The 22,059-nt window shown below is 47.0% G+C and overlaps 1 protein-coding gene across 16 annotated transcripts; it reads right to left on the minus strand.

The window, feature by feature from the left end:
• Positions 1-282: 282 nt before the first annotated feature.
• On the minus strand, positions 283-21,478 carry LOC120449363 (arginine-glutamic acid dipeptide repeats protein). Of its 16 annotated transcripts, none has more exons than XM_039631786.2 (16): positions 20,947-21,478; positions 19,360-19,642; positions 9,504-9,620; positions 8,312-8,545; positions 3,477-8,244; positions 3,294-3,417; positions 3,069-3,213; positions 2,849-3,009; positions 2,631-2,687; positions 2,061-2,144; positions 1,863-1,989; positions 1,369-1,468; positions 1,173-1,267; positions 1,069-1,121; positions 556-837; positions 304-439 (listed from the first exon to the last, which is right to left on the minus strand). In XM_039631786.2, the coding sequence occupies exons 3-15, from the start codon at positions 9,549-9,551 to the stop codon at positions 822-824; spliced, it is 6,012 nt and encodes a 2,003-aa protein (XP_039487720.1). In that variant the 5' UTR covers positions 9,552-9,620; positions 19,360-19,642; positions 20,947-21,478; the 3' UTR covers positions 304-439; positions 556-821. The 16 variants fall into 16 exon arrangements, with proteins under 16 accessions (XP_039487718.1, XP_039487714.1, XP_039487720.1 ...); XM_039631785.2 differs by having other exon boundaries at positions 1,069-1,112; positions 2,849-3,006; positions 9,489-9,620; XM_039631781.2 differs by having other exon boundaries at positions 2,849-3,006; positions 9,489-9,620.
• Positions 21,479-22,059: the final 581 nt, after the last annotated feature.

Consider the following 22,059-nt stretch of genomic DNA (forward strand, 5'->3'; position numbering starts at 1 on the left):
TGCCTCCTGCAGCAAAGTGCGGGTGAGTTTGTGTTTTGGTTTTGCTTAGTTATCATCGTGTCTAAATCAATTGGTTTGTGGAGCTTACTAGTTAGTTTTGTCGAAGTGTAGCATATTCATATACATATATAAGCTGTTTGAAAACCTCCATAAAAATTTGTTTTGTGTGCCAAGTTCGATTTTGTTCCATTGCCTTAATAAGTCTAGACCGTATTTAACATGCTCCATATCTCGCTTACATTTAAGAATTTAACACTATACACTATGAAGAGGATACTTAAGATATTGCGACCATCGTGTCCTGTTTTGTTTAGTTTAGTTTTGTAGTTGGTTTCTGCTTTTTGATTCTGGATGCCTTGGTCAGTGAGTGTCTGGTGTGATGTGTGCTGTGTGCAGCCGGAACAATCGACGAACCACTCCCGATTAACGCAGCTGATTCCTGTTTACAACACAAAATGCAATATTAGATCAAGTACAACACAATCTCGAAATTGCTACATTTACTAGATGATATTAGGACTACGGATGAGAGTTAAATAAAAAAGGCTTACTAACTTTTTACATAAAAACGTGACAAGGCGTTGCGCAACTTAGAGTCGCTTGGTTTCTGGATTCTTGAGCCATACGCTGACGTCGTCTCTGCAGATGATGTTGATGTAGGTTTTTTTTTTGTTTTTGTGGTGAGTATGTGGGGGTTGTATGTGCGGAAAACAAAATGTAAACGCTTGAACACAAAAATCACACAAAGCAGTTCCTCACGGCCGCGGCCCGAGTATTGTCTTTGTTCAGTTGCTTGCTCTCTACAATTGCTGCCTGTCCACTTATCTGGGCCGTTGTCTGTGGGGATGAGAGAGAGCGGGCGATGATCAAACGGAAACGGAAACATAATGGCAAACATAAGCAACAAGAAAACGATGCATAAACTATATTATAATGGGGTGGATGAGCCTATCTCGAATTTCGATACCCTTATCAGATTGTATAGATGTTTCAGTAAAACACAGCAGATTTACAGATCACCCACCGTCGAGTCGTAGACTCTCCATTTGTATGCCGAAGAAAACTCACCTAAAGTACTGATCGTGCAGGGACTGTCGCTGGAACTCGGCGGCCTGTAAATACTGTATATATGTAATTAATGAGTTAGGATGTGGATTAGGGAATTGGGAAACCTGTAGTTGGTCGGCATAGGACATGCGCAGCAGGACATCCGAGTGCGGCTCCCTAGGTATAAGCATATTTGGCCGCGGATACTGGCCAACATTCGCTGAAATGTGATCGAAGAGAAGAGAGAGATGAATCAGTTATTTATGTGGCCTGTGGGTTCTATCAAATAGGGCGAAAACCTCAAGGGCTATACAAACTCACGTGGCAGTTGGAAACCGGCCTCCGGTGGTTGCGGCTGTGGATGCAAAGGCAAATGTAAATGAGTATGAGAGTGTGCATGATATTCTCTCGTCAATCGTATCTGAAAATTATCGAATATCGTAGAAAGTTTCAAAAGAGCCAGTGCTTCGTGGGCGTTGGCGCCAATAGAAGTTGTAAACAAAGTTGTATGTAACTATGCGTAATGCGGGTTAGATGGCGACACATGTCGATTCGATTTTGGTTTGGTTTTTTTGGTTAGGTTCCCCATCGAGATGGGCAAAAAGCATGGCATGGCAAATAATGGTTAGCACAGAACATGAACGGCATGACGGGACACGTGCTTGGGTTTTATGCGGGTACTGGACTGGTTAACAGGTGAGCTGACAAGTGGACATAGTGATTGGTTCGGTTTTGCGGTTTGATCGCTTGACGTTCCAAATACGATTGATTTTGTGAATATGAGTCGAGTGGAGTAAAAAAGAAGTGTAGCCTACCATACGCACCATGTGCTCGCCCGGGTCCAACCCCACATGGTGCGGAGGTGGAATTCCCAGACGCTCCCTCTCCATCTGCGATATCGCCGGATTCGCATACAGTGGGAACTGCGAGGGGTGGATGCCGCTATTGGAACAAGAAGAAAGTAATCTGCAGAATTAATATCATTTTCAATGAATTAACAAGCCTAGACCAACCGTCGATAGTATTCCATCCAGTGCGGATCTAGTCTGGACTGACTCGCCGCAGCAGCTTGTGCGTTTTTGATCTCCTCCAGTTCCCTGCAATTAATAAAAGGTTAGTATAAACACCCTTATAAAATGCCGGCTATATTGGGATCAATGTGTTTTAGGTAAGGGTTATTCATAGCTTGGAGTAAACATAATTGCAAATTATAAATGGATCAAGCATAATTTTTGACGTGCGCACAAGTAACCGAATTCTTAAAAAGCTGGGAGGTATTAAAGCAGGAAAATGAAGATGCTTTTTAGAATCCCTTTGACATAACCCCGCTAATCATTGATTAATTTTGTTACATCTCAATATATTCAATATGAATATTAGATTTTTGTAAAAGATTAGAGGTTAGTCTAGAGATCCCTAATGGGACTGCATATGTAAGGGAGAAATGAGGGAATGATGAGTTTCGAGTTTTTATGAGGTGGGGTTGGAATTTATGAAGCGTGAGCGGGTTAATGGTTGTGTGTTGGGATATGTGAGATGGCTTTCGCATTGAAGACAGGGTTTGTCAGGCTTTGGTACTGTACCTCTCTCTGTACATGGGGCCCATTGGATGATGATATGGCACCATCTGCTCAACAGGACTGAAATTGAATCGAATGGAAATAATTACAATCATCAAACGCGACTTGGTGGACTCCCAAATGGAGTTGGGAAAGGCAAACGGCAGAAGAAAACTGAACAAAATCCTAGCACCAGACATAAAACTCGGCGAAGAGTGGTTCCTCCATCTCCTTTAACTCACCTGAAGGCGACGTGGGGACGAGCGTACTCCGACAGTTGACGCAGTGCCGGCGTATCCGCATACGGGGGCTTCAGCTCCGCCTTCATCTTGGCTTGCTGTGCCGCCTGTTGCGCGGCAGCTGCTTGCTGTTGTTGCTGCTGCTGTTGTTGTTGCTGCTGCTGCTGTGTAGGATGCAAATGATATAAGCTTTGGTACACTCGTAAATGACAGCTTCACTAACCTGTCGCCGCTCACGTTCCTTTTCGGCCAGCTTGCGGTCGCGTTCTTCACGCTTGCGGGCCAACTTTGAGTCGGCCACCGGCTTGAAGATCAAATCTGTTCTCGTGCATGAATTGTAATCCCCGCGATCGATGTGACGCACAAATCTGTAAAGTTAGCCAAAATTTGGAATATTTATATATCACTTTAAAAGCAGAAATACAAGATGCTTTGGCATAACACTTACATGGCAGACTGAGAGCGATGGCATTCGGTGTCGTCCGGTTTTGCTTCGGGACTTGGACCACGTGGTATGTTGTGCGTTGGACTGGGAATCTCTGGCTCTGGATCCGGCTCAATATCAATGGGCACTGGAAAAGTCATATTATTAGATAAATCCTAATATTCATTTGTTGAGTGCTTAGCTTACATGGCTCCGTCGGATGGTGTCCTCCACCCATTCCCGCCGAGTTGGCTGAGTGCGCATGCGCTCGCAGGGCGTCCATGTGCGATGTGGGCTTTAGTCCGTGAGGCTGACCATCTTGTGGCGCAAACGGTGATCCATGCGGTGGTCCTTGTGGATATCCCGGCATATGGCTGCCTGGATAAGCACCAGGCGGTAGTCCCGTCGGTGTTCCCGGTCCACCCATTCCAGGGGGCATTCCACCGCCTGGACCCTGTGGCGTCTTTGGCGTCGGCGGTTTGTTGGGTGGCATTCCGCCGGGCGGTTGTTGTTGTGGCGCCTTGTGCTGCTGTGCTGCCGCTGCTGCAGCCGCTTGGTGTTGTTTCTCAGCAGCTGCTGCTGCAGCGGCGGCCGCTGCATTCTGCTCGTCCTGGCGCATCTGCTGGGGCGGCGGTCCTTGCAATCCAGCATGGTGGGCCGCCATCACGGCTGCCGGATCGAGCTGTCCCGGCTGCGGTGGCGGCTTCATGTACGCCGGGAATCCAGGACCATAGGGCGCATAGCCGTATGGCGAATTGAAGGGATGGTGGTGCGGTGAGTAAAATACCGAAGGATGCAGTAGCGGATGCGGATACGGTGACTGACCCGGATGCACTCCAATCTGGGGTATTCCTCCGCCAGGCGCGATCAATGGCAACGGCAGAGGCATCTGCGGGTGGCGAATGACCGGCGGTGATGCTCCAGGCCGCAAATGCGGTGGCGGTGATGTTCCCAAGCCCCTCTGACCCGGCTGAGGAGCGTACATCTTGCTCAGAGGACTCGCCATTAAAGAGGCATTGGACACCGGGGGTGGAGTCATATGTGGCGATTGCTGACGCATCAGCGCATGTCGATCCCGTTCCGCAACGGCAGCTGCCGCGGCGGATAACGCAGAGGACGACGGATGATGGCTGAGCGGCGACTGCGGCACCGGATGCAGCGGACTCTGCCGACTCAGGCTGCTGACGCTGGATGCCGGGGACGCTGCACGATGAGCAGCTGCCGCAGCTGCTGCCGCTGCCGAAGAGTTTGGCAATCCACCAGGTCCAACGCTTCCGGGGCCTGAAGGACCGCCCCCACTGCTCGAGATCTGTACGCTTGGACTGGCGCGGCTAAAGGCAGATGATGGCACCGTGCTGGTGGTCAGCGACATACTGGTGGACGTCATACTGGCGACCGAATGGGCCGTCAGTGGAGCCGAAGAGGCATGCGAGTGTGGCAGGTGTGAGGGCGGGGTGCGACGACTTAGAGCGGACTCTGGAATACCTCCAAGCCCACCGGGACCGGCCAGCAGCGCGATCGGTCCACCGCCAGGCCCCAAACCCGCTATCGAGTGTGACAGCAGATGGTGTCCAGGATGAGCCAGTGCTGCGTGTGCAGGATGTCCGGGCGGCAAGTGGGCCAGGTGCGGGTGTATGGCCATCGGATGACCGATTAGTCCCGGTGGTGGAGGTCCACTACCCGCTAGTCCTGGCAACGGCGATGTTCGATGCGCGTGCGGCGACTGTTGGGGCGGTGGTCCACCCGGACCACTCGATCCTGCCATTGTGGTCGAGGGCTGCGAGGTGGGCGGCTCTCGAGACGATTGCGGATCGTGCAGGGATCTCGGCGGCTGCTGGGCAGGTGACGGAGTGCGCACTGTGCCAGCTGGTCCGCCGGTCTGTTGTTGTTGTTGCTGCTGTTGCTGAGAAGTGTGCGATGGCGGCAATCCATGGCCGTGCTGCGGATGTCCCTGCAACGACAGCGGCATGGGAGCATGTGGATGCATACTGGGCGGCAGATCGTGCGGCCGATGGAGACCCTGCAGATGCGCATGTGGATGGAGGTGCGGGTGCATGTGCGAGGGCGCCATAGTCGAGAGCGTGGGAGGAATTCCAATCGAGCTCGGCGGTAGCGATGTTGCCGCAGACAGCTGTGAGTGCTGGTGGCCAGGATGTAGTCCATGTTGCAGACTGGGTGGACCTGCAGACGTGGGCGTGGGCTGATGCAGCGATGTGGGCGGCGGAGGCGGCTGGGGACCACTACCGCCCGCTGCACCTGGTGGCGGGCCGTGGATGAGATTTTGCGGATGCATTCCCGGTGGTAGGCCACCACCTGCTGGCGAAGGCATATGCGGCGAGGGATGCGGCGACTGGAACTGCTGCGGTTGCGGGGGCATTGAGGGCGGCTGTGAATTGCTGTTGCTGCCCTGGCTATCCTGGCCAGGTGTAGAGCGCGCTGAGGCATCAATGGGACTCTCCGGCGGCGGTCCGTACGGTGAGGACTTGATTAGATTCTCGCCGCCATAGGGCTTTATGTCCGCTGGTCCCGCCTGAGAGACCGGCGGCATCGGGTACTTGAGATCCTGAGGCGGCCCGTATTTGGCTGCCAATGGATCGCCATACTTGAGCATAAGTCCGGTCGGCTCGAAGGGCCGTCCCAACGGTGGTGTTTGCACGTCGTGTTGGTAGTGCGGCTTGGGCATGGCGATACCGGGTGGTGGAGTTGCTCCCGGCGGTACCTGATGTGCCGACGGCTGTGGCTGCTGTTGCTGGGACTCTTGCGACGTTGGAGGCGGTCCGTATTTATGGGCGGCGTCCAGCGGTGAGCCCACGCTGTGCGGCAGGTGGCCGAAACCGGGCTTGATATCGGGTATCTTCAGCGAGTCCTGGTAGCCCGGCTTGCTAGGCGGCTGATGGGCCGCTGACAACTCCACGTTGTACTTGCCCTGCTGCTCCATCATGTACTTCATATCGTATTTGCCAGCAGCAGCCGCTGCCGCCGCCGCAGCTTGCATCTCCTGGCTGTACTTGAGTGCGTCTAGGGGCGGCGGTGGTGGATACTTGAGATCCTGAGGAGCAAACTTCATCTCCATCTCGGGCGGATACTTTTGCGGCGTGGTCGGGGCTCCAGGCGGTGCTCCACTGACTCCTCCAGCCGCGTCGCTGTGCAGTTGTGGAGGCTGTGGAGGCACGCCTTGTCCCGGTGGTCCATACTTTAGCTGACCATCAATTAGATAGCCAGGAGGCGGTTGCGTTGGCACCGGTCCATGAGGCATGTGTTGCAGGTGCAGTGGCTCCTGGCCGCTCTCTACCGGAGCTCCGGAGAGCGGATGTAGAGCTGAAGGCGGTGCACAGGGTCCAGAAGGCGGCATACCTCCGGCACTGTGCTTTAATGCATCCTCGTTTTTAATCTCGATCTTCACCTTCAGGTCCTGCGGTTCGTTGCTGTTCTGATTGCAGGTGGCGTCCATCGAGTCCTCCATGGGCTCCTTTTTGATATAGACTGATTCTGAAGGCGGGCAAGACGGAGGCGGCTGTAAGCCAACAGGTGCGAGTTGCTGCTGCATCTGCTGCTGTGACGGCTGTTGCAAATGCTGTTGCTGCTGCGGAGATACTTCCTGCTTAATGGTTGCCAGTTTTTTAAGCATCTCCGGATCGCTGTCGCACGACTCCATCTTCTCGATGGCCTCCTTGCGATCCACGGACGCGTTCAGCGCCTCAACTGTGGCAATTGTGGGCACCTTCATGGTGATTGGTGCGGCCACAGGACTGGGCAAGGCATTGGGATTTGGACCATCCACCAAACTTGTCTCTGCACTGCTAGGCGCCTGGATGTTTGTCTCCTCGTCCATGTTCTTGATGGCGCTATCCTTGCTGTCCTCCGCCAAAGCCTCTGCCTTGATGACCTTCTCCTCGGCCTTGGCCTCCAGATCGTTGGTGACCATTTCGCGCTCCTCCTTGCAGCTGACCGTATCCTTGCTGTCCTTTGTCGACTGCTGCTCGGCGGTGGTGGTGTCCGTGGTATTGGATTCGCCATCGTCGAGCACTGAATCCGGCCTGCTATCCGAGTTCATGCTCTCAACCGGGCTGTCCGGTCTCTTGCGCTTCTCCTTGACGGCATTCTCCTCGTGGGCGCTTGGCTCGTTGGACTCCTGCTCCGTTCGCTTCTTCTTGTTGGGCGTCTCCTGCTTGCCACCCTTGCGCTTATTGGCCGAACTCTCGGCCACAGCCTTCGTCGGTGTCTTGGGACTATCGACCGAGGCTCCGCCGGACACGTCCGGTGTTTCGGAGCCCCTCTTGGGTCGCTTGCCATTAGCCACGGCGTTGGCTGATTGATCCTTAGACGAATTGTTGCCGCCAGCGGCACCGCCGCCGGTTGATCCGCTGCTTATGGATGTGGCGTTACCGCCACCGTTTCCGGCCGTGTTGTTACCGCTGCTGGTGCTGCTGTTGTTGTTCTGTTGCTTGTTACGCGTCCTCATCCTTGAGGGTGATTCATCCCTTTTGTGGGTCAGACTCGAATCACTGTCGCACTCGCTGGCGTCGTCCTCGGTGAGCGAGCTGTTCTCCTCCTTGGAGACAGCGGGCGAGGAGCGACTCGCCGTCTCGGACGCCGCGGTTGCCGCCGCCGTCGCCGTCGTCGCAGTTTGTGGTTCTGGAGTGTCCTCCTTCTTCGGAGGAGTGTTGCTGTTGCTGTTGTTGGCCCGCGTGACACGATTGCGTCGCAGGGCGCTCTGGCGGCGTCGCCTGTGTGGCCGATTGTTGTTCGCGCCGGGCGTCTTTTTCCACAGATAGTAGAACTCGACCAGCTCCGGCGTATCCTTGTGCGGCAGCAGGTCCTTATGGATGCGGAAGAAGTTCTTCCCGAACTGACGCAGACCCTTGATGAATTTCTTTGTTTCGTCCTCGGTCCACTTCTTATCGATGCCCTTCGAAACGGGGCACTTTACGAGCGCTTGTAGAGCTTTGCCTGGATCGTAGCCAGAATCGTGGAGCTAAAAAGGCATTGCGGATTAAAGAGTGCTGCAATATGCATATATATGATAATCTCGGGAAACTCACCACGTCGAGTGCGTTTATTGTAGTGTCGTCGCGACTGGCAGCCAAACAACCGTCTTCTAAACCACCATCACACATTCCTTGAAATGCAGCCATGGAGCGAGCCGCACGCAAGAACATTAACAAGTCGCCATCGGCAACAACGCCTGGACTCCATCTTGATTCCTCTAGTTCACGTTCATCGGTTTCCTTGTCGATGGGGAAGCTTGAGATTGGATTATAATCGGGCAGTTTTGCCTTCAGTCGTCACAGGAGACAAACGAAAAGTTTTGGGATTAGTTCAAAAACTCCAGGAGAACGATTGATGGGTTAGTCATACAACCACACCACACCACGCACACTACACACCACAGGCAAGACAGCTAGTGCCGGCAATCCGGGGGGATTACCAGCACCCACGAGATGATACACAAACTTAAGTCTAATGCATGATTATGGATGAATAATGTATAATGTGTGCTACGAATTTCCTCGAACGGATTTCGGTAGGGAGCAAGGAAGAAGGTTGGGATCTGGATGTGGATCTGGGTCAACTTCTACTCGTCGAGGATTCGAACTATTAATAGCCAATTGCATAAACGCTAGAACTACAAATTATTTACAGGAATTAGGCGTTATATACAAGGTTATGCTAAGAGTAACCAATATATAATATATATACTATATATTCAAAGAAATGCACTTTTCTTTAGCCTTATGAGAAGGAACGATAGAATCTTATGACATTGAATATTGATCAGTTCAGGTTGCATAGATTTTTCTACAGAAGTAAAGAACATAGGTAATATGTGCCAAATAATTAACAAGAGAAGTTGTCCACATGTTCCACTTTTACTTTAAAAGTTAAATAATTTCCTGATGACCTTATAGAAGTTTATCTTGGGAATTGTTTAAAAGTGTGCTAAATAAGGCAGAAAAAGTGATTTTTTACAGATTCTATCGATTGAAATCAAGTTCCTTTAAAGGCTACACGCTTAAAAAACTTGGTAACGATTTTTTTTTGTCGAAGACATCCAAAAAAGGAAGAACAAAGGAATATAAATTACAAACTTTTGCAATAAACAAAAGAAATAGGGGCTACTACATATTCGTTTAGCATAATTGTTAAATTTTGTAGTTCTTTGATTTCATTTTTGTTACCGTGAGCTGAATTTCTGATTTGTGAGAGTTATGTACGTACATAGACATCGTTTACCTGGTGGCCGGGACCCACTCGAATTTCTCCTTGAGTGGAGGCCGCCATCACCCTTTAAAAACACGCTTCCGGTCCAGTGTTAAGCCTTTTTATGCCCTCTACGATATGAAAATTCAACTGCAAATAAATCCAAGCACACAGAGAAAATTCGTTAAAAAAAAAGGAATTCAAACATAGAGACAACGGCGAGGCGAATGGGCGGTGTGTGTAAAAAGCATTTTCAATAAAGCGATGAAGTTCATATCAACATGCATAAATAAATAATCCATAAAATAATGCCGTGTAATGTGCGAACGATGGAGGGGCGATGAGTGGATGGAGTGCATGGAGGACGTGGAGTGGCCGGGGGACACGGCTGATGGCTGATGGGGCCGGGAAATTAGGGGTTTACGCTGTCGGACGATTGAGCTCTGTGCCACTTAATCGCCTGCATATGTTAATGCGCCCGCCACGCACAGAGCCCGAGGGATTCGGGGAAGGATCGGCGGATTGGACTGCGGCACTGACAGACGAATGGTTTTGCTTTCGGTGCGCTTTATGTCCACTATACCCTCTTAACTACTGGGCTTTATGGCTGGCATCAATGGTTCGTCTCCCAAGCTTTTATTATTCATATTCACAACTGACAAACTATCCTAAAGCTATCAGTTTAAAAATGAGCATAGGATTTTTTAACTGAATCACCTTGCATTGTATAATCATATATGCGCAAGGGTACTCCCCGATTCGACACCCCACAAAGCTCTCCGTTCCCGTTTTACTCATTTTTTCCGGTCATCACAGGCTGGGGTTTTTTCATTTTATTTTTTATTTCTTCGCCTTGTCTGGGGCTGTCTCTCGAGTGTGCGTGCAGCTGTAAACAGATTTTCCGCTCAAGTAAGTCCGCGAATAACTGTAACGAGGCGGTTAAGTAAGCCTTCTCCAGTTCCAAACCATACCATACATACTCCATCCAGCCATACTTCATACTACATACTCCATCCAGCCATACTTCATACTACATACTACTCCACACACTCTTTACTTCCATAACCATGGCCATGTCAGCCCCACCAAGAGGAATTATCATTAAATTTGCTTATGAATCAATATCATTGGCAATGCACAATGACAGGCAAACGGACGGACAAACTGACGGACAAAGCGACCAACGGACAAACGGACAGACGGACGCAGTGCGTTGCCTGCCTTTGCCGACTCACATCAGGAATGCCGGCGGTGTTGCGGTTGTGTGGCAGCGGCACACAAATTATGGCAATTAAAATCAATTAATTAAATGCAGCGACAGCTACGGGAGCGACGACTACGGCTGCCCGACTCACAACGGCTCACATCTGCAGAGGCAGGCAAAAAAAAGAAAAAATAAAACAGATATATGTACACCTATATATAGAGGTGTATGTGCGCATTGTCGACAGATTTACACTCAATAAGGCACGACACGCCGCCTAAATGACTGACGACAACGGCGAGCGGGACGAGGAGGTGCACCAGAAGAAGGAGGGACACAAAACGCCTGGGAGTGGAGGACCTGGACCTGGAACCTGGGACCCGAGGGTTGCACCGTGGTCGCATTCGACTCGATTCGATTCGGTAATCCCCTCGGCAAAGGCACACAAATGAAATATTCATGACCATCAAAGTCGAAAGGGAGAAATAAATACGAGTATTTCTGCCGTCTCTTGTTTTGAGTGCCAGCGAAATATGCCAATGAATGTTTACCTATGAATAATTGTTTACCCAGCGTAAAAGCGGAGATATCAATGGATTGCTTTTCCGTATCAGCAGTGTTCTACTTATTTCCTCATCACCCTTCAAGTCTTATAAGCCAGCATAAAGTACTTTCACGTTTATAATGAGGCAGTATTTGCTATCTGTCTATAGGTAAAAATGTGGTTTATAGTTGGTTTTTACCCTATCAATGTTTAAAGAAAAGATTTTGTGATTTCTGCACAGACGCCTAATTGATTAAAACTTGATTTGAAACCCCAGCTCTTTGAGTTCCTCATTATTCCTGCACCACTGTGCAACGAACGGTCTGCGTTTGGGGCCAACACTTATCAACGACATCAGCAGCAACACCATACTATACCATTCCATACCACACCACACCACACCATACCGCTCCATTCCGAAAACCATACCATAGCAAACCAAACCACACCACACCATACCACATCACCATCAGACCAGGTTACTTGCTTTGGCTTTGGCTTTGGCTTTGGCCTGGCCCTGTTGGCCCGGTTGGGTTTTGACTGCTTGGCTGGTTGGTTTAACTGGCAGCGGCAAACTTTTTTATGGGGGAGTCGTGAGTGGAAAAATTTCATATAAACACACACAAGGTGGCGGTGGCCACCAGGGTGCAGGGCACGCGACCGACTGAATCCCGATCCCCACATGCCGAGCATTGTCGTTGGGTTGCTGCTGCTGCTGCTGTTGCTGTTGGCCCCGGGCAGCTGCACAGTAAAAAATTATTAATATACGTATATTTTATCTATAGTCACGTCGTAAAACTACCAGTTGCAACAGGACATATTTAGTCTTTCATTAAATGGTTTCCATGCATCTTGCAAAGTTTCAAATGCATCTATTTCGAAAACTACTATATATAATATTTAAAAGGTTCCCAAGTGGGTTTCCCTATCGAATCGATTCATAAACCAACCATAGAGTAGTTGATATACAAGGGTTGTAATCACCCAGTCACCCCGGAACATGATCGAATTAATCTTTGCCCAAAAGTTATGTACCTACAATTTCGACCTGATTTATTACTGCATTTTCCGCTGCGTGCAATGCCATTTGGGCTGCTGGTTGGCTGGCGCTTTGGGAAAAATTGTGTAATAACTGCTGGCAATGTGCTAAGCTGTTCCTCCCGCCGCCTGTGGGCTTCTTTGGGCTCTTGCTCCCCCTTCCCCTTCCGCTACTGCTTCTGGCTCTATTCTGTGACGGTGTCGAGCGGCTGTTATAAAACAAATGTACTACAAAAAGCGACGTTGTAAACGCACAAAGCCATAAAATCTGAAAAGACAAAACGAAAGGCTCGTACACACATTTGCCACCACCGAAAAGTGCCCTCAGTTGTGTGTGTGTGTGTTTGAGTGTGTGTGTGTTATTGCCACTCCCCTGCTTTCCTGTTCCCTATTCCCCGTAAAAGACCACAAATTATGGCACAAGCCCGATGAAAGAGAGGGGTATATGCAGGCCAACAGAGACGGAAGTAGCTAGGAGTAGAGGTAGAGTCTGTACATTGACTACGTGACGTTCTCGAGTACTTGGCTTCAGCTCACTCACTCACTCACTCTGTGAGTCAGCAATGTCGCTTTGGATGGAGCTTTTGGCTTGGCTTTTTCCATGGACTCCAACTTTACCCCCCTGCATTTCCCAACCCCACCTCCCCTTGATCCATCGTTGACCTGCGTGTAAATTTAAGGCCAATAATGCTGTCAGGCTCAACTGGCGCGTTGGTCTTCGCTCAATTAATGTCATCGCATATTATAAAGTTACACTGGATTAACAACTTCGACTGGGCCCCCTATCTGTGGCTGGAAATTGTTTTCTAAACAGCCCATAAACATAAACGAAAACAAAGCGGGAAATGTAAATGAAAATAAAAACTTGGAATGCCAGCGGCAGCCACAGCCAAATTACACTGATAGAAAATATATAATTTCTATAAGAAATTGGACTACTGGGCATATTGAAAACATTTGATTGAAATTTCTGCAGTTCAAGAAGGTACGTTTCTTTCTTACATAAATGTGCTAGATTTGCATGTTGTGAAACACATTAGAAATCAGCACACGCATCTGCTTTGCATTTTTGCACAGTGTAGAGACCAACAACGTCGACAACGGCCGCAGCAAGAGGAAATTCAATAAACAATTTGTAGCATGAGTAGCGGAAAATTGTGTGTACGCACGCGGCTAAACGGACGCGAGTGGCTCCCCAAAGGGGGAGGGGTTTTCATGTGGGATGGAAAGTGAGGAAAAGCCGACGAGGGGCCACTCGTTCGCTCTGTCGCTGTCTCTCTCCATTTCGCTATCTCTGCTCCACTCACTCCTTCAGCCATGTCGAGTAAAATTTGTTTTTTTTTCTCGAAATGGAAAAGCTGTCGACTTTCGTCGGCTGGCTTGTCGGCTGTTTGGCTGTTTGGGTATTTGGCTCTCCCGCTTAGCTATAGCTCTTAGCGTGTTTTTCTCTGTGTAATCATCGCTTGCCAATAAGCTGACTAATTGACTGACAAATAGGCATCAAGCTACGCCAGCAATAACTACAACCAATGCCAACGATGGTGATGGTGATGGCGATGGCGACGATGGCGTTAATAAGAGCGTCAGACAGACAGATAGACAACTGGAAAAAGCCCCTTATGCCGCCATCGACAACTGTACATTAAGGGTGGCCCTGGGCCATAAAGGCCGAGACTTTATCCTTATCTACACGGCGCTCTCAGCGCGAGATTATTAGGTTAGTAGACGGGGCAAATGCGATGGCGAAGTTTAAGTGATATGGCCTGTAAATGAATTAGACCCCCGACTGTGATTGAGTCCATCGGCAAAAGGGGTGGAATACAGCAATGGAATCCTTCAGTATTCAGTTTTCCGTTTTCAGTTTTCAATTGACTCGCCACAACTCGAGTGGGGTTCAATCGCTCTGAACTTGTCCAATCGACCGGAACTTTCAATTGAACCACTCAACCGAACCTTTGATCCCAGTGGGATTCCTGTTCTCTGTGTATGCCTATTTTGTTTATTTTATTTATAGCCCCATTTGTGTATTTATTGATTCATTTGGCTGAGATCTTTAAATTAACGCACTCAAGTGCGCCCTAGAGTTTTGTAACTTCTATGTGGGAGTTTGGTTAAAAAACATATAAAGAAATTCTATAGTTCCTTGTTATAACTATAAATCACAGCAAATCTATCTAAAACTGTTTTATATTTCGAAACAAACGCAGATTTAGAAGCCATTTAATTTGCCATTTTATTATGCAATAAATTAGCAGTTTACTACAACATGAATTAGCTTTTCCATATTTCAGTGCTAATATATTACTAGTCTGTTGCATTATTAGAGGATAATATAATTTGGAAAGCAATCATTTAAATAGCCACTTCCATTTGAATTCATTCTGTAAAGAACGAGAAATTCCACTAATTTAGCCGTTTGAAAGCCCCTTAAATCCTCACCTAAATAACTCAACTGAAATTACCCAGCTCCGCCGCATTCCCAAAGGCATAACAAAAGCCTCTCCATTGAGGCGTTCGAGAGGAGTCCATTTAATTACCAAGACCGAGGGCCGCATAGACACACACACATTTTAACCATGCAGCATGGCCAATTGAGTTCGTCATAGGCATTTTGACCATGGGGCATAAGGTAGGCATGTATATATACGGGTATATCCACAGATTTCTAACAAATAGCGGCTATTTGAGTGAATAGCGCTGTGTGCCTGTGCATCTGTCCATTTGAAGGGTTCGTGTCAAGTACGGAAATCCCATTAAATGTTTGTAGGCACTTTGCAGAGACAACGTGTGATTGTGTGTATGCATACATACATACACATATATGGGTAGACTTAGTATTTCGTGTTGTGAAAGCCAAATTTTCACAACAAGTCAAAACAGACGTTGCAGAAGTCAGATAGAAACAAACAAAGGCTGATGGCAAAGTGGCGAGGAAGCGAGAGAGACAAGGAAAGATGGAGAGAGAGAGAAAGAGAGAGGGACGCAGCGTTTAGCCAAAAAACCCATAAAACAAATTTCTCTTTTCTTCGCCTGGGTAATGGAATTGTTTGCTTCTGTTGGACATTTTTCGACTCGCTTCGCAACGAGCTTGTTTTCAGGTTCCAAGTTCCAGGTTCACTCTGCTCTGCTCTGCACTGCTCGTTTTTGTCTGGACAGGCAGCTTACAGTTGTTATGCCCATTACTCAACATCAACAAGAACATTATGCCACCGCAGTGGCACTCACGCTGGTGCTACTGCTCCTCCTCATCGTTTCCTTCTTGGCATTCCTATTCATGCTCCAATCTCTGCCACACACACGGTTGCCGACCGACATGGACACGGACTCCATGGGCACTTCACTTCATTCCACTCGCCACTCCACATGCTTTTCTTCATTCAACCCAAACGATTGAGCATCTATTCAAGCAGCCTCGTCTCCGTCGACGCCGTCATCATCATCATTCTCTTCATCATCTTCTTATGCATCATCATCATCATCTTCCAGAGCCGACAACGACGAGTCAACGCTCCAAAAGCCAAATAAACGACCCACAACGCTGCCACTGTACTCGCCTCCACCGACTAACCTGTGCTCTCTAGGGTGGACCTTCTATCTAGCTTCTAATCGGAATATAAGGCTGTTTTACTTAGAACTCCACTCTTGCACAACAGCACTATTACTTTTGTATATGTAAAATAGCCATTGGAATGAATAGTTTGGCATAAAGCAATTTCAAACTTAGCAATATTTTCTTATGTTCTTTTATCAAAGTTGAAAACACCCAAACACATTTAATTTCTATATTTACTATAAGCAATTGCTATAAAATGGCAGTAATAAAAACTTGTTCACTACTCAAGTGGAACCATTTAGCACAAATATAAAAAAAAAAATCCTTTGTTCTAGTTACTTCGCGTTTTATGACTCCCATAAACGCCAAGGTGCAAGGTCCACCCCAGGTGCAAAAATCCATTGGCCCGATCCGATGCGAAGTGAACCGATCCGATCCGAACGGGGGTCGTCGTCTGCATCCGAAAAAGAGACCGAATCTGAATCCGAATCCAAATCCGAGTCCAAATCGTACGTAATACAACGACGACGTCCGCTCGTGTCTATTGGCCTGCTGCTGCTGTCGGCTTCGTTTCATACGATTTGTTGGATTTGCTCATGAAGTTGTTAAACAGATTGTCGGTGTAGATACCTTCATCATTTTGCACGCCTTCCTCCGCCCGCCTCATCTCCATCCCCATCCTCATCCGCATCCACGTCCACGTCCACAGCCTCTTGCTCCACCCCACCCCCTTTTTGCGCCCTAAGTATCCAGCCAATTCTGTAGTCTGCGGCTTTCTCTGTGTGTGAGTTTGTGAGTATGTGTATGTGTGTGTATGTGCATGTGTGCGTGTGCTTGTGCGATTAGTTTTATGTAATTTTATCGAGTATTTTAAGGATTTTGCGGCTTATCCGCGCTTCATTTGGAAATTGTTTCGTGTTACTTATGTCGGTTTGGGATGGGATGGGATGTGTTGTGTCTCGTCCGGATGCGGCAGGATGTGCGGGTACCCTGTGTCTGTGTGTCCTGTCTAGATCCTTTTCCATTTTCCTTTTTCCCTTTTCCCATTTTCCTTGTCCCGTTTTCCTTTCTCTTTTCCCATCTTCCTCCTGGCCATACCTCTCGATGGTGTCCCTTTTTCCTAGTGTTTATGAAACTGTCGTTATTTGTTTGCTTGGCATTGCACGAGTGGCTGTATGTTTGTAAATGAGCTCTTTGCATGATGTGCCCGCCCCCCGCTCCTCCTTGGGCCACGTATTATTCCGCTTGGCTAATAGAATTACACACAACGCCAAAGATTTATGGGCCCATTTAACACGCTTTTGCATTATATTCGCACCCATTTGGGTCTGTTCATTGATTTTACACTGATTAACACGAGCTTAATTATTCATCATTTCAGTTTTTTTTTCCGCTCTTTCTCTCGCTTTATAAATAACGCATAAATAATAATAATAATACGCTGACAAGCAGCCAGGCCACAAATACATCACCGGGAATTGTATATTTTAATAAGCACTCTGTGTGTGCTAATTATCTTATCGCTAAACGGAGTTAACACGTAACAGAAACAGTAACTGGGATTGATTTAGCACTGCGAGTGTTTGACCAACGATGTCATCGTGAGGGAAAAAGGTTTATTTGAATACAATTTGTGGACAAAGCAACCGATATTTGGATTTTTAAGATTCAGTGGATAAACAACTCAGCTTATGTATATTCAATTTGGTCCATTGAGCCGGATTCGCGCTTTTAACAAACGTAAAATACGCTAGAAACGACACTTCATCAGATCGCAAAATATATTCGAAGCTATCAAAAGGTTAAACAATTTGTCTACTGAACAATTACCACAACACGAGCTTATCTCACGTACACACCACTGGGTCCAAGGTTTCGGCTTTAGTCGTGGGGATGGCTTAGATCAAGCCGCTTGGCTGCCCAGTCAGCAATGCTAATTAATTCGGTTATGTAATGGACACCAGAGGGAGCACAGAGGGAGAAGGGAGAGGAGAGTGAAGAGAACTTCGAGACTGAACAGGGGAAACCTTCCCGTTTACTTCTAATCGACATCAATAAATCGACACACTTGAGTCAAGTGTGCGCGGATAGACGGACGGACTTTTCAATCAGATAAGCAGCACTTATAAATTAAAAGCGCAACAAAACAGATTAATAAAAGTTAAACTTTAACGGCACCTTATAAATAAGCCAAATGACTAATAATAAAATATGAAAGCGCGCACAAAAACCCCGACATCAAAGGCGACCAGCAACTGTGTAACATACCAGAGATACCAAAATAAAAAAAAGAAATAAAAGTCGTCCAAACACAAAATACAAAAACCCAACCAAACCGAACCGAACCAGACCAGAGGAGCAGGAAAACCGCGAGGGAAGTCATCCATTTCCCAACAGCACTTTATGTTTTTCTTATTTTATAGGTATTTGTATTTCTGAAATATTCGTGTTATTTGTGCGCCTCAAGTTTCCGTTCGAGCGCCGCGTTCCGTTTTTTTATTAAATGCATTATTAGCACGTTATTTATTAATTAAACACTCCAGCCTTTTAATGCGTCTCTAATCAGATGGCCTCGCCGCCGCACACTTCGTGGTTTTGGGGTGGTGGGCGCAGATAAGCGAATGAAAATGTGGAAATGGTTAGGGTGTGGGTTCGGGTTTGGGTTTGAGTTTGGTAGATAAGCACGGCAAGCAGAGCGGTGCAAATTGTCTGGGAATTTCCTCGAAATCAATCTCCATTTTCCTAGAACCAACTGCCTCGAATTTCACTTGGCTAAAAGCAAGTCAACGGAAACCATGGCACTTCATTCGAAGAGATAAAGAGATACGTACGTAAATCCCTCGTGAACAATGCGTAAATGCGTGTATTATATGACCTGGTAATCCCCCATTAGCTCTGATTTAAGCCTGCACAATGTTGTTTGAACAACAAGTGACCTACAATACCATGGTTACTGTGCATGCAATACGAATGAACATGTTTAACTAGATTTTGGCCATAAAACAATGCCAGCAAGTCTTCGCAATCAGTATTCTCTCTATTATAGCATTTTAATGCCTAAACCTATAGATTTCTACAGCTATTAACAAGTGGAATATTTCTGAACTGTCTGATCCCAGTCAACCTTTTTTCATTCCCAACAAGGGTGTGCTAATTGCCCTACAAGGCAACTCATTAGCAATATACAAGCGCTGCGATAAAGATCTGTTTCAGTGGGTTTCGGGTATGTGTAAGCCATATCAGCGATCTAATCGTATTTCCCCTGAATACCAGGCCACCAAATGAACAGCAAAAATCCGAATATGAGCGACAATAGCAACGGATTATGGGCACACGCCCCCGTTTGTCTAATTGCTTTGGGATCCCATTGAAAAATAGTTTCCTCCATTAGCCCAGTGGAAACCCATCGGCGCAGTGAACAAGCAACCCCATCGAGGGAATGAGGGGATGTGACACATGAGACGGGGCCGGCCAGCGTGAAGTATCGAATTAAGCAAACAAATAATTATAATTAAATGTGTGCCGGGTTCGAACAGATGTCTTGGCTCACCATGAATCCGTAGTCGGGGTTGTGTATCGTCGAGGCGTTCCACCCGAAGATGCTCCTCTCTCCAGTAGCAGGCGGCAAAGTAAGTCCGTCTCCAGATTCCAGACTCTAGACTCCAAGTTGATGAGGATGATGATGATGATGGGGTGGTGGGCGGTCTTGGTTGTTCTTGTTGCTCTGCTCCTGTTGTTCTTAATATCGTTGTTGTTGCTGCTGTAGTTGTTGCTCAGCGAGGGGGCAGCGAGTAGCCGGAAATGTATATTTTGGTTAATTTGCACAAACACAGCTGGAAGGCGAAGAGATGACGTAGGTGAGAGCCGAGACGAGGGAGATGATTAAGCAAAGAAAAGAAAATGAAAGAACCAAACACAAGAATTGAGCAGCTGGGGCAAAAGGAAACCCCCTGCGAAAAACAATGCCCCAGTAGCGATCTTATAGTTATAAAGGCAGTCATAAAATGGGGCTAGAACTTAGCAATTTTACACGTTGGCCATTTGCATAGTTTAAAAAACCCGTGTGAAGTAGCTATCTGGTTTTGAGTTGAAAACTTATAATTACTTTATCATAGGACGAGCAAGTTGACCCATATTCTTTGACACATTACTTTTTTAAATTTAATTAGGAAAATAAACAAGGCTTATTTATGTTTAATTTAAAGGTTTATGTAATATTAATATCAAAAGTATTAGAAAAAACTTTAGTAACTCAAAATAACCAAGACACCATATCTTGTTGAACTGTAGTTTTTATATCAGTAGTACGTAATCCCCAGATATAGTTTAGTCCCAGATATATGTTTTATAATCTATGGACCATAAATACAAATCGCCTTGTGGAGGGGATATGCCCAACACTTTGCTAGCTTTAATAGTGGGTAAGTACATATTTAAGCTTATTTATCAGCCAGCAAAAAGGCAACAAGACACATTTTTCCGACAACGTCAGCAGCAGCAGTTGAATGAGTGGAAGAAGAAGCACGAGCAGCAGGAGCGGTCACGGGAACAGGGACGTAGTTGCGGGGGTGGGGGGTTCACAGAAGGGGGGTTAGTCCGAAGCAGGAGCATCCTTTGGGGGGTGGTGGGTGCGCTGGCCGCAAGAGCGTCGCGTTGCGTCGCGTCGGTGGTGACGCCGACGATAACAACAACAACAACAACAATAACAATGAGGCAACAACGGTGGTGGGTTGCTGCTGTTGTTGCTTGGCCTGTTTTTGTTGTTTTAGTTGCCTGCCCGTGCTGCTGACGCTTGGATTTTTGCTTTGTTGTTGCTGCTGCGCTTGCGATTCCTTTTCAGCAAATTTGTTGAGCCTTCGTTCGTGTTTGCATTGTTCTACCCCAAAAAGTTCATAATAGACTGGACTCAAACCACCCACCCGTCGCCCCCCTTCTAAAACTGCGGGGGGCTGCTACGCCACTGTGTCTCTGTTTTACTGTTTTTCGTTATTTTTTGTTTTTTTTTTTTGTTTTCTGCTGCCCGAGAGACTTCACATAAATTTGAATGATTTGCACGCTGCGCAACTGCGATTTTAAATTAAATTAGTGACACACTTAGTAATAATTAATTTTCGCACACTTGTAGATTTTTCCTTACGTTTTACTGCCTGCTTGTTGTTGTTTTTTTTTATTGCTGCCGCTGCTGCTAAGTGTTGTTGGATTTTGTTGTTGCTGCTGCTGATTTCTGGTGTTTTTGTTGTTGGGCGCGCGTGAAACTCGTCGTACGCTTTTTTTTAATGCTCTTCTTCGTTTCTCTTCTTCTTTTTTTGCATACACTTTGCGCACACACACACACACACCGACAGAGAGGCACACTCGCACACACAGGCACAGACAGAGAGCAGCGCACACAGACGTGAACACGAACACACACACAGGCACGCACTTTGGTTGCTTGCTTGCGTTTTTTTTATTGCCTGCCTTCGCTTTCAGTTATTTTCACTGGGTTCTTGTGCGATTTTTGGTCGCTTTTTCGCGGATTTTCCAGCCACACGCCGCAGCCAGCGTCGTTGCGAGTGTTTTCGCCAGCAATTTGCAATAATTGGCTGGCCAAGATGCGTGCTTTTTGTTAAAAATCGCCACTACGAATTTCTCCGCGAAGAAGCCACCATTTTGTAAAAATATATACTTTGCGGGGTCTGGCAAGGCTGGCGGTGGCAGAGTGGCAGCATTGCTACTGGTCAGGTGCTAAATAAGCCAGCAGTTGTTGTGTAGCCAGAAGCTTTCGTTAGAGAGTACTCGAATATTTTTCTTTAAAATTGCAATTTATTGGTTTTAAAATGATTTGTGTACTCCCAAAGTAGATATATATAGTATATATTAATATATAAACATATGTTAAACTGTGTGTTAAGCTGTGTGTCAGATTTTTTATAAAAAAAAAAATTGCCAAATTTTTGTGTTTAAAACGCATCAAAAAACATATGGATCAACTTGACTTTTCCGTTGTGTTGGCGATTGCTTTGGCTTGCAATTGAATTGGCTTTTTGAATAATACACTTTCCTGTTCATACTGTTTTCAGGATGACTTTGATATATTGGTTATTTTTTTAAATTACTCGAAAATTGGAGTTTAATTATTTAACAGTCCATATGTTGGAACACTTCGTCGCAGTATATTTTTTGCTGACTTTAAAAAATGAACTGCTCGATGAATTTGTATAGCTCTTTAAGAGTGCCTTTTAACAAATTCGATTGCATAAATAAGTGT

The sequence above is a fragment of the Drosophila santomea genome, chromosome 3L (assembly GCF_016746245.2).
Source record: "Drosophila santomea strain STO CAGO 1482 chromosome 3L, Prin_Dsan_1.1, whole genome shotgun sequence".
Classification (NCBI taxonomy): Eukaryota; Metazoa; Arthropoda; class Insecta; order Diptera; family Drosophilidae; genus Drosophila; species Drosophila santomea.